Genomic DNA, 12,463 nt, shown 5'->3' on the forward strand with positions numbered 1-12,463 from the left:
AACCAGCCCCAAAATCTACCTAAATCAATATCTTCTCAATCAGCGGAGAATTAGCTTTGTCTGCTCATAGGCTCATCATTTTCGCTCGCAAGTGTTCTTAGTCATCTGTAGCCCAAACAAGTCCAATTTTGTTCCGTTTTGTGTTGGAAAACTGGGTCTATTTGGTCGGTTACCGGCCCCTTCAGAGCCTATGGCCCCGCTCGGGGCACAAGGAGGCATGGTCCCGTGCGTTCCCCGTCCTCAGATGAGGACCTTGCAAAGAACATAGGGGCATTTATTTAAACAGAAGTGCCCAAAACACAACATGGAGGGCCCCGAACGATCGAGTGTGCCCGAGCGGAGGGAGCGTAGGGCCTTCCATTCAAATATGAAATACACACCACACGATGTAGAGAGCCCTCGAATGATCGAGTGCGCCAGAAGAGGTTAACAGATTAGGCCCCAAAAAGAGCGGAACGACCTCCATTCAAATAGGAAGTACCCAAAACCAGATGTAGAGGGCTCCTAGTGATCAAATGGATCCGAGCATCTTATCAGAGGAGGCCCTGACAACAGTGTAAAGCCCTCCATTCGAATGAGAAGTAACCAAAATCCAGTGTGGAGGGCCCCCGAAATATGGAGTGTACCTGAGCTGGTTATCAGGTGACCCCGGTAGGAGCGCAGGGTCCAAATTCAAACACCAAGACCCAGTATGCGCCCCCCCCCCGAACAATTCAGTGAGGCTGAGGAAGCGAACAGAGGGGGGGGGGGGGGGCTTCCATTCAAATAGGAAGTACGCAAGACGCAATATGGAGGGCCCCTGAGCGATCGAATGTGCCCGAGCTGGTTATCAGATAGGCCCTCGACAGAGCGTAGGGCCCTTCCCTTCAGATAAGAAAGGGGGATTCTCGCAATATCTGATGTTCGTAACCACTAAGGTATCATAACACCTAATGTTCAAAACACCTAGTAGCAGGATGGGCCCCAGTAACTGTCCAGGGCCCTTCGGACAAATACACAGGAAGTAAGGGCTACGTGGAAAGCTCATTGGCAATCGGATTGGCCCTGCAAGTGGGCAGACAAACACACCGGAAGCAGCATAGGGCCTGTGGGCAGCGTAATACGCGTTATGATATCCCAATCACGATCGTCTCAATCAGTAAAGAATGATTTTTTATCCTTTCTTCAACTCCTCAGTTTCTCTTGCGGCTGCTCTTGGACGTCTGAAAGCCCAAATATTTTCAATTTTGTTGCGATTTGTGTTTAACAAAATGCATCTGTTCCGCCAGCTTAGGCCCCTTCGGAGCTTATGTGTCCCTTCGGGCCCAAGGGGGCCCATAACTCCGTGCCCCCTCTGGATCCGCCCCTGGAGACAACGAAAGGGTACTGTGCCCTTGCGGGCCCCCAATGCCGAACAGCGGCCCTCCAATCCAATTCCAGCACGGACCCGTTAAGCTGAACTGGAGTCTGCGCGCTTATTATTAGACCACCTACGGCGATCACGGTCTCCTGCCCCGGCCTTGCAGCTGATTGGAAAGTGGGATCTCGGGCCCATGTCGACACGGAGCCGGCTGTGCGGCACTGGTGGTGTCCGACCAACAGATAGGCCCATGTCAACTCAGGAGGTCCTCGATCGGCGCAAAAAACAGCGCTCTGTCATTTAAGGGCTCGTTACCGCAGGCCGGGCCCCTGAAGAAGACACCGACAAGCCCTTCGTGTCCTTAAGCCCTCCCACCGGGCCCCTAATCGTCGGTCCCGGTGGGCCCTCCAGGCTCTTCGGACCTCCTCGAACACTGCGTCTAGCCGACTTGGGGCCCTTGCAAACGCAGAACCCCTGTTCGGCGCTGTGGGGCCCTGGCGGACGCTGGGACTCCACCAATGCAAATCGCTGGCTCCTGCTTTGTCCATGCTCGGAAAATGGGCTCTCAGGCCCATGCCGATACGGAGCCGACTGTGTGTTTAGGGAAAACGCCCTGGCGCTCACACGCACACGTGGGGCTTTCGGCAGCAAAGTAGGATTCTTCTACATCCATCGGAAGAGCCCACGACCAGCCTGGAAGGCCCTCCGATAAAGTGGGAAAACCCAAGACCACTGGGGACGGCACCCTCCCGGTAAGTGTAGGGTCCTCAGAGCAAGCGAGAAAAAAAACCACCAACGATGTGGTGGGCCCCCTGACCGCTCAGAAGTTACCCGGTAGGTTAACGTATAGGGCCCACACTAGAGCGCAGGGCTTCTGAGCAAAGGAGAATAACCCAAGACCAATGTGCATGAATGAATGCCCTTGAGCGACCGAGAGCGCCTTGGCAGATGGGCATATAGAGCCGCGAACCATAGGTCAGGGTCCTCCGGGCAAATGTGAAGTACCCGAGACCATTGCAGCAGGCACATATGCGATCAAGAGTGCCAGGGCGGGTTAACAGAAAGGGCCACGACAAGAGTGAACAGTCCTCCGCAAATGAGATCAAAGGGATAGAGCCCTAGGCCAATGCAGAGGGTCCCTGAGCGTGGCGTGTATGGGTGCGGTGTTAATTTAGGGCCCCAGCAACAGCGCAGGGCCCTCCGAGCAGCCGGGAAGAACCCCAGACCAATGTGAAGGGGCTCTGAGCGACCAAGAGTACCCCGGCAGGTTAACATACGGAGTCTTGACAAAAGGTGAACACAGTTTTTGTGACAAATGGGAAGATTTCAGGTAGGCCCAAAGACGCAGTGTTGTTAAGCCTTGTGTTAAAAACGGGGTTCGTTTGCCCTGTTAGGCCACTTCAGAGCAATTACGGTCCCTTGGGAGGCATAGGGGAAGAGTATGGCTCCGTCCTCCCCCCCCCCCCTCTCCTTTGGACTTTGGATCCGCCAACAGGCGGGGCCATCCTTTACAAGACCTCACAAATTGGTTCGTCTCGGCTGACCTCCTGCTGAGCGGTCACGCACTCACAAACGCAAACGCTGCTTATATCTTCAATGGTTGAAAACCATGTCTGTGTCATGCGATTAACACAATTTCCGCCAGTACTAAGATCCCCAAGTCCACTCGCTGCTCCCCTGCTATTCGAACCGCGACGCGAGATATCCAAGGATTCTGACTACCTACATGGCTTCGTTTCATCCAAGTCACACCTGAACCAGACGTAGCGTCGAAGAGATCCGCCGAAGCACGGAGATGGAAAACTGCGATTAAAACGTGTATTTGCACATTGGAATCACAAGAGCCGAGATCGATGGTGAGCATCACACAGCGGAGATGAAGGCAATAACGTATCACTCGCGGCATCGCGGGAGTCTGCATGGCGGAAAACCTCGAACGAACCCTCACGTCTTCCAAACCTCCTACTCCAAATCTCGATCTAAAGCTCACAGTCGTTACGCGGTGATGATGACACAGCAAGCCAGGCGCATTACGCTAACTGGTCGTGGAGTTGGAACCGGGCACCATGCAGACCGCCTGCGGAGAACACCACGGCGACGAGGCGCGGGAGTACCTCCGCCGAACAAATCATGATCAAATACGGGTCGCCCTTCGAGCATCACAGCCTACATTAGGTCCACCCCTGCATAATGAACACCACCGCACGTCGATCACCATACACGCCGTGCTGGTAGCATAAAATGGCGTAACCCATGGGAAAACGAGCCCATGGGGCGAGATGGTAAAGGTCCTCTGGGCTCACTGGCGCTGCGGCTACACAACGCCGAGTAGTGTCGACGGAGCGACAGCCTGCAGCACCGGCTCCGGCCACACAACAGCCTGCGCCGGACGTCCGGACCAGAGGTCACAGTCGGCAGCAGCACCGGCTCCGGCCACACAACAGCCTGCGCCGGACGTCCGGACCAGGGGTCACAGTCGGCAGCAGCACGGGCTCCGGCCACACAACAGCCTGCGCCGGACGTCCGGACCAGGGGCCACAGTCGGCAGCAGCACGGGCTCCGGCCACACAACAGCCTGCGCCGGACGTCCGGACCAGGGGTCACAGTCGGCAGCAGCACGGGCTCCGGCCACACAACGTCCGGACGAGAGGCCACAGTCGGCAGCAGCACCGGCTCCGGTTATGCTCACCCCTCCGCTATCACCCATGAATCAGCCTCACGCAACACACGTCAGCGGCAGCACAGACCAACGTCTAGTATGCGTAATGCATACATTTACTTCCGCACGTTAATCTTTGTTGCGTCTCGATTCCACAAGTAATGCCAGTGGAGGAATACGTGCGCTCGCCTTGATCCTATCATATCCTTTCTTCATCACCCAATCTTATGACCTTAAAGTTTTGTTCTAACCACGCCCTGTTCTATTTGTTCAACTTGACTAATGCAAGGAGCGTCAGGTGTTTATGGACACATAAAGTCCAATACGATAGACACTGACTCCTAGCACTCAGTGTACCAGCCTCTGCAAGGAGCCCGCATTATATGCTTCCATCACAGGGAATTCATCACATCACATGGCGAAAGTGTGGTGTTTTAAAATATACCAAGGCTGACAAGCAAATGTTCCATATAGCATCATCACGGTAGTCAGGCTCCAAACGTGCTCAGGGACATAAATTATGCCGATACATACATACGTGGACTACGCCAATGTGACCTATCTATGGGCGATCTGGGAAGGTATCACCAAAAGCACAACACACAGCATGCACTGATTTGAAGTAGCTGATGGGCGCACCGCACTCCTTACCCATCGCATGCATTGGTGTGATTCATACACATCTAGCCGCATCGCTGCGCATGTCCCCAACTTACATCATGTTGGCGGCAACACCCCACAGAGCCAGCTAAACACACGATGGTCCCTACACATACTCAAATATCAATTCTCTCCACCACCTTCCACGCCGCACGCATCCGAAGACTCAGCAACGCAGGCGTCCTGCTACGTCAGGAAGATGACGAAGACGAGGAAGAAGGTGATGAGGACCCCGAACACCTTGACCATAAGCCAGCGGTTGGAGGAGACCGACTGGAAATACTTGAGGATCTCAGAGTGCGCCGCCTCCACGTTGACCGACGTGTCTTCCACGTTGGCGTCAATCCTGCCGAGCCGGCGCGACGTCAGGTCAGGTCGCATGACACCACCAGGTCAGCCGAGCGGCAGGGTGCCTGCTGACTGGGCCAGACCGGCGTCGGCAGCAGGACAGCGTCTAGCGTGGGAGGCTAGTGACCACCGCATCAGCCGGCCACGCCCACTGTAACGTCCGGCAGCCGTTACAGCAGCCACCCGACGTGTCCGGTGCCACCAGCGCACGGCGTGTCAGAGAGCGTCGCGTGCTGCAAAGCCGACGGGCATGCGCAGCCGATGTTGTAGACTACCGCGCGATAGCACGACGCGACGGGCGGTATCGTTCCGGCACGATATGTGGGCTCCGAGGGGCCCAACCATATTTTGTCAGCAGCTGATCATTACAACATAATTCAAAGGTGAATTTCAACCAGTATGTCCCAGACATACACTCTGCCCAAAGCCCAAGCAGTTTGTCTTCATCTCCCTTTCCAAATATATTCCTTGGACTGAACTTCACCAGCTCAGCCCTGCCCTCGCTGGATGCCCCCCCCCCCCCCCCCCTCCACGCTTCTGAAAACATGCGAGTCCTGGGGAGGTCTTACCGTTCCCAAGCCCTCGAGCTCACCTCTGCACCATTTCGCCGTGCTCCTGGACCATGTGGGCCAGCTGCTGGAAGATGGTACCCAGCTCCACCACCGTCGACTCGATATTCTTCATCGCCTCCGAGCGGCTTTCGTATAGGAACGCATCCTGTCGGGCGCACGGGACACGGTCAGGGGGCAGCGCGGCGCGGTTCCGGGGCGGCATGGAGCGGCACGAAGACATCTCGGGGGGGGGGGGGGAGGCCAGGTGCACCGACCTTGCACTCGATACACCCTCCCCTCTCCCACGGCGTCGTCGTGGGGGCACACAAGCTATGACGGGGCTGAGGAAAATGTTAGCACAGTTCTGACCGTAGTGTGCCATACGTGTGCACAGCATTTGCAAACCGACGGAGTGCGACGAAAAACACTCAAGTACCCAAGAAGTACTCAGGAACAGTTGAAGACGAGGACGTACTCAGTTGACCGAAGTATTTGGGAACACTCCAGGTGTGTCACAAAGTGAAAAATGTCTATTTTTAAAAGGGCAACGGTCCAAATATGACGAATACGACCCCAGGGCAGGGAATCTCTATTCCCTGACCTGCTTTCCCACGAGCATATATTGACCAGCAGCCTGCCCTGACCTGCTCACCTTTCCCAACCCCCCCCCCCCCCGTGCCCTACACGAGCATCTACCGGCCTACAGCGTGACCTGACCTGCTCCTCGGCGAATATCTGCAGGGAGGCGGCGGCGCCGTTCATGTCGATGGCCGCGTGCGCGCGGGCGGCCGCCTCCTCGTCGGCGAGTAGCACCGAGCCGCGGTGGCAGCCGCTCAGCGCCGACGGCGGCAGGCTGGCGCTGACGCTGCTGCCCGAGAACTGCTGCCGCCGCCGCCGCTGCTGGCGCAGGCTCTGGGGAGCACGCCGCCGGCACAGTCAGCGGGGCCGTCCGCGCGGCACGGCGGGAGCGGGGCTTCGCTGTGGACTTCGCTGACAGCCACAGCTTGACTTTGACCTGCCATAGGTTATCGGGCTTCATGGTACACCCAACCCTTTCCAAAAGTCCCGCCATTCAGTTGTCTATCACTATGCAAAGTTTCGCGCGACTACGCCACGCCGTTCGGCCACCATTCTGGAAAACCAGGTGGGGGTCAAATTCCTCCCCTCGCTAACCTGAGGGCGTGTTAACGCATATCCGGCACGCAGGTACGGAGCGAATACAACAGCTCTCATTTTCCAAAATCTGTACACATAGAAGCCAAAGAATTCAGAAGAACAGCAAGGATTATGTGCACCAGAATCTGTCACCGCCACCGAGCGCGTGCGGTCTGGGTATGACAAAGCGATCAGCGATGGTGGTTGCCAACATGATCTGCACAATAATTAAGCTACAATTTCACCAGACCTGCACGAAGCGTGCCGAACTGACAATACGCTGGCTCTGAACAACGTTGTGGGAAGCTCACAACTCTCCTCTACAAATGACTTTCATAACTGAACCACGACAGTGGTTGCCTGGCGTTCCACATGTCATCAAAATTTCGGGTACTCGGTGCATGACATAACAGCATAGTGCAGTATGTAAGGGAATGTTGAAATAAGCTAATTTATAACTAATGGTACCATTTACGTGACAATAACTGTTCTAGACAACACAAATTATTCGTTAAGTAAATACGCAGCTCAATATGTCATTGATCACGTCATCGCAGATTGCACAACACTGATTAAGAGCCAACTGAGGTCCTCCTATCTGGAAACTGTGTCCACAAACGGCAGATATGAACGACTCAACAATGATATTTGCATTGCCTTAATCGCTGCATGGCCAATGGAACGCCAGTATTTGAATGACGTCATTAATACGTCATGGATGCCTGGATGAGCTTGGAATAGTGCGCACGTCTTCGCGGGTGTGTAGCTAAGAAACTAGAAGGGTTTATGTCTTAGGAAGGGCAGGGCCGTTAACACTCCATATATACCGTGCGCGGTCTCCAAGCGAGGCGCATCGCGAATCCCATCTGGAGAAGGTTCTGCACCACAGCACAATCGGAGGGTCAGTTTCCAGGTCCGTTGGTGACTCGGAGGGTCACCATAACTCTGCCCAGCGTTCGTCCCCCCCCCCCCCCCCCACCACCACCATCACTACCACCGAAGCCACGGCGCCGCTCACCTCCGTGCGTCTCTCCAGCACGCCTTTGAACTGGTTCGACATGGCAGCCAGCTTGGACTGCAGCGTCACCACCACGTTACTGGAGAAGTGTTGCACGTGCTGGCCAGCGGCCGGCGTGCGGGCGCGGCCCAACTCCTGCAGCTGCAGGATCTGCTTGTTCAAACTGGCCATGTCCTGCCTTATGATGTGTGTCAGCTCCTCAATCTCCAGCGGCCGGTCGTTGTATATGGACTTTCGCTTGGCCACTGGAGCAAAGGTCGCCATTGGCAGCACGGAAGGCACGGACAGAGGAGGCACGCATGTCAATATAGAGACGTCATACATTACATATGAGATGGCTTTTAAAGCACCATTCTTCACCACTTCAAATCCTGGGAAGAGCTGATGAAAGCATAATCGATAATGGGTGTTCCCACCTTCATAAGACTTTAAGTCGAAAGTAATCATACGTTTTTTGATCCCGGATGAAAGGCGTCTTAAAAACACCACTAAGACCATTCGTAGGTTACCCAACATAGATGTAAGTTTCAGTGCATTATCATGTCTCCGCAAACAGTCATGTATGCTCGAACTGGGCCCCAGGCATACATGCGCTGCTCCCTGCATACCACCACAACGGATCCCACGCCCGTTGCCAGAGACACGGCGCCGCCACTCACGCAGCGTCAGCTTCTCCAGCTTGGCGTACGTCTGCGCGACATCCCTGCCGATCAGCTTCGCAATGGCCATGAACTGGACGTGTGGCAGGAGGCCGGCCGGGCGCGCGGCGTGACCGGCCGGCGCCGGCGCCAGCTGGCGCTCGCGCAGGGAGCGCAGCACGGCGGCCAGCTCGGCGGTGCGGTCGCGGCAGGCGGTCACGTGCGGCAGCGCCGGAGCGCGCATGGCAGCCGCGCTCACCGGCTCACCGGAGCCTCACGTCACTGGGGGACAGGCGCGGCACGTCACGGTCGGCACAGCGGGCATGATGAGCAGGCTCCGGCCGGGGTGCCTTCCGCGCCTGTTGTTGCGCGATAGAGACCGGTGGGGGTGCGCGCCCCAGGAGTCAGGTGGGGCGCCGAAGATCCCCAGATGGGGAAGCTCACTCTGACCACAGGGGTCTTACTGACGAACCCTGCATGGAACAGTGTGCTTGCTGCCAGGGAGATAAGCCCAACTCTTTTGCAGGTCTGGCAACTGGTTACCAGCATCAGGGTTGGAAGATGGATGAGGTTATTTATACTTTCAAAAATGGGACAACCATTGCCTGAGAAACTGCAGTTTTGTTGGTATAGCTGATGCCTGGTGCAAACTACCTGTGTAATTGTAGCACCATGATCAATGGCATAAACACACAAGAAATCCTTACAGTGCTAAACATGGCTTGGGCACAAGTGGATAACCTTCAAGCAACTTCTTGCTCCAGTATCTAGGAATAGGACAGATCAACTACTCAACATGAAGATCCAGCCAATGCTAACACTAATATTTGTTACAGCAAGGTTTTTGACACAATTCCCCACTAGCCTAGCCCATATTTTTTGGCTTTGTGACTGGTGGTCACTTTATGAACCATATAATGATGGCTCTGGTGGGTGGTAGATGACAGCACATGGTAGCCAATGGTTGCCAGTCTGGCTGGGCAGAAGTTACAAGCCAGATTATATAGGCTTCAGCACAGGGCCATTGCTTTTGTTATAAGCTGCAGCTGAGATGGGTGAGCCAGCAGCAAACTGACACCATTCTATGGATAAGAGGATCACACATCTCTTGCTATGGGATGACAGGACACCAGAAGAAGATGTCATCCTACAGATGGTGGAAGCAGTTATCAAGGTATCTCGAGTTAGGATCTGTGGATGTTATTTGTGTGTTGATTAAAAGTCATGATAATACTGATCATGTCTATTCTGGTCAAATCTTTCATGCAGCATCACCTGGAACACCATTAAGCTCCTTGATTTCATTTGAGATGCATGAAGAAAACAAACCTTATGCAAACTCGATCCAGCATTATGAAATGAGCACAGCCCATTAACAGTCAACACTACTGCAGAAACCACTGAGAGAACATAAATAATCATTGTTTACCATCCACTTCTTAGAGCTGCTGGCTTTAGAGGCAAGGCCTTTTCACCAACTACAACTAATGAAATATGAATACTAATATAACTGTTACACCAACTGCATCTGATATTAATACATTTAAAAAATAATTAGTGAACACTAATATATAATAATCACAGGAGCTGTTTGAATACCAAACAGCCACCTAGGCCAGAAAAAAGGGTGAGTACCCAAGTCATAACAGAAACCATAATGATCCTGGCCATTGATTCAGAGACATAAAAATCAACCTAAATCAATGTGGTTTACCTAATCTATATTTTTAAAATATTTCACCTATAATTACTTCTTTCATCTTATCAGCTAAAAGTATGGGCTAGTGCTGCCCTGACCAATATGTCATTTCATTACACTTGCCTCCCTGCCCAGAGTAAGTATGAGATGGCTTTTGCATGCTGTTGTAATGTACAGTGAAAACACTCAAACCAAATCATACTAGATGAACTAAATACATCTCCTACAGCCTTCCAGAAGTTTCAATTTAGAGAATGATTTTGCTGTAAGTGAATGCATTTCCACAGGTCAACTGTGAGCTTCATTATGATATGCACATACACAACACTTGATATCACAGCCACACACAGATATGGAACAACCAGCAAAACCCCACTTGAGACTGTGCTTAGTACTGTGAGAGGTGCAAATTTTAGCATAACTGACCTGGAAGCAGAATAAAATCTAGTTAGAGACCAGACAAACCAGGCTGCCAAGAAACATGTCACACAAAACATTTTCAGAGTTAACTACAATACCAGAGCTGCTGGCTATAAATCTGAGAGGTGAGTTTGATACATGCTAGCCAACAATTTCTGGACATGGAGTCAATACAGGGGTGGAGCAAAGCATTTCTCATTGGGATGTTGGGTGAGGGGGCAACTCATGAACTTTACCCATCCCATTTCCCAGACACAGGTAAAAGCTGTTCTACTGCCAAAAATTCTACTGAAAGCAACAAACATTTCAAGCTGTGTTTATGCTCAAGAGTTCATGTTCCAAGGATGAGCACAGGACAGCAGATGGGCATTGGTAGCTTAGTTATGTGTCTTTAAAGGCATCTCATAGCATATGAAAATCACGCTATATCAATAGTTCATCTTCCTTTGGTTCAGACAGCTTATCTACTCAAGAAAAAACTGCCACTTTCTGGTCAGAGCACCTCATTGTCATAGTGGGCACCACATGTGCTACACATGGTGCTGATTTGAGGCTGCTCCAGAAGGCTGCATAAAGACCACAATTTTGAGATGGCATTGTGCTCTTACCAGAAGTACCAGTCACTGGGATTTACAAAGATCTTTCATTGAATGGTGTCATGGTAATGCTCCAGGACTTTAAAATTTGGTTGTTTCATTCTTTTGATGACTATGCCATCCATCCCCTCTGGTCACTCACAAAGCCCTGGTGCCCCTTTGTGCCATCAAAATGTTATTGTGAACAGACACCAAAAGCCTTCATGTCAGGACCACACAGCCTTTTATAACACAAGGCACCAAATTCCTGGGCCACCACGACAGTTCTGAAAGTTTTGTTTTTGAGTGGCCCAGACTTTCATGGGCACCGCAATCCCCAAACAAAATCCTGGACTGGTTTCTTGGGCAAGGGTCATCACAAGCTTAATTGATGGCAGCCACAATATTTATATTTTTAAAAAATATGTATCCTTCACCCTGACAAAGTTCCTGATATGCTCCATATTCAACATTTGGCTAAATGACACCAAAATATCAGTTTCAGGGAGCCATATCCTTCCTTTTGTAGGGATCACTCATTCCAGGAAATCCCCTAAGTCCCCATCATGTGTTTTCCAAGAGACAACAAATCCCATGGGAGATTGCAATGCCTGTTGTGCTTCACCGACAAAATCCTTGATCAACCCATTTGTAATCTTGCAAAGCTTTTGAAAAATATATTTAACCATGCTTAATTTAGTGCCTTGCTGGTGTAGAATAACTAATACTATGAAACATCGGTACTCAGGTCTAGTTTAACCCTGTAGAGCGGGAACCCATCGCCACAACACCCACCTCACCACGTACCAAACCACGACGACGAAGGCCACAATCCTGAATATATCGGAAGAATTCCGGTGATCTCGTCTTTAGCGCGTTCGGCGCAAGTGCGTAGTTATTGTAATGCCAAAAAACAGGATGCTGACAGCTGATTTACTTCAAGCTTGATTGGCTGCTGAGCAGTGACCATCATGAACTGCGACCGTCAGCCAACAACAGTTGAAGGGTGTATACGCACCGCATTTTCTAACACAGACGCACCAAAATTTGACGTCTTAAGGCTTCCTGGTGACCTAGAGCGGCCGTCGTAAGCGAAAATGAAGGGCCCACGAGTAAACAAAAGTAATTCTCACTGATTGAGAGGGTCGTAATTGGGGGATTTTAAGGCCAATTAGGCTATCCTGAGGTCCCTTACTGCTTCCGGGTGCCTAAATGTCTACCTGCAGGATGCTTCCGATCGTTAAGTAGCCTTCCAGGTTGCACCCGATTTCTTTGAATTTGCCCGGAGGGCCCTGCGCTGTTCCTGGGCCCTTCCTGCCGGAGTGCCGGGGCCCACTGGTTAATTTCCACGGATTCTCTCCGTTCGCCCAAAAGGCTCTGTACGCTATAGCCGGAGGCCCT

General features: G+C 52.3%; 1 protein-coding gene across 1 annotated transcript; it reads right to left on the minus strand.

Annotated features, from left to right (window-relative positions):
• Positions 1 to 3,907: 3,907 nt before the first annotated feature.
• Positions 3,908 to 11,918, minus strand: LOC119104921 (syntaxin-5). The gene is made up of 6 exons (XM_037228665.1): positions 11,858 to 11,918; positions 8,390 to 8,650; positions 7,731 to 7,975; positions 6,275 to 6,469; positions 5,599 to 5,723; positions 3,908 to 5,004 (listed from the first exon to the last, which is right to left on the minus strand). Exons 2-6 carry the CDS (start codon positions 8,610 to 8,612, stop codon positions 4,845 to 4,847), a joined length of 948 nt encoding a protein of 315 aa, XP_037084560.1. The 5' UTR covers positions 8,613 to 8,650; positions 11,858 to 11,918; the 3' UTR covers positions 3,908 to 4,844.
• Positions 11,919 to 12,463: the final 545 nt, after the last annotated feature.

The sequence above is a fragment of the Pollicipes pollicipes genome, unplaced genomic scaffold, assembly GCF_011947565.3.
Source record: "Pollicipes pollicipes isolate AB1234 unplaced genomic scaffold, Ppol_2.1 Scaffold_2555;HRSCAF=2994_pilon_pilon_pilon, whole genome shotgun sequence".
NCBI lineage: Eukaryota > Metazoa > Arthropoda > Thecostraca > Pollicipedomorpha > Pollicipedidae > Pollicipes > Pollicipes pollicipes.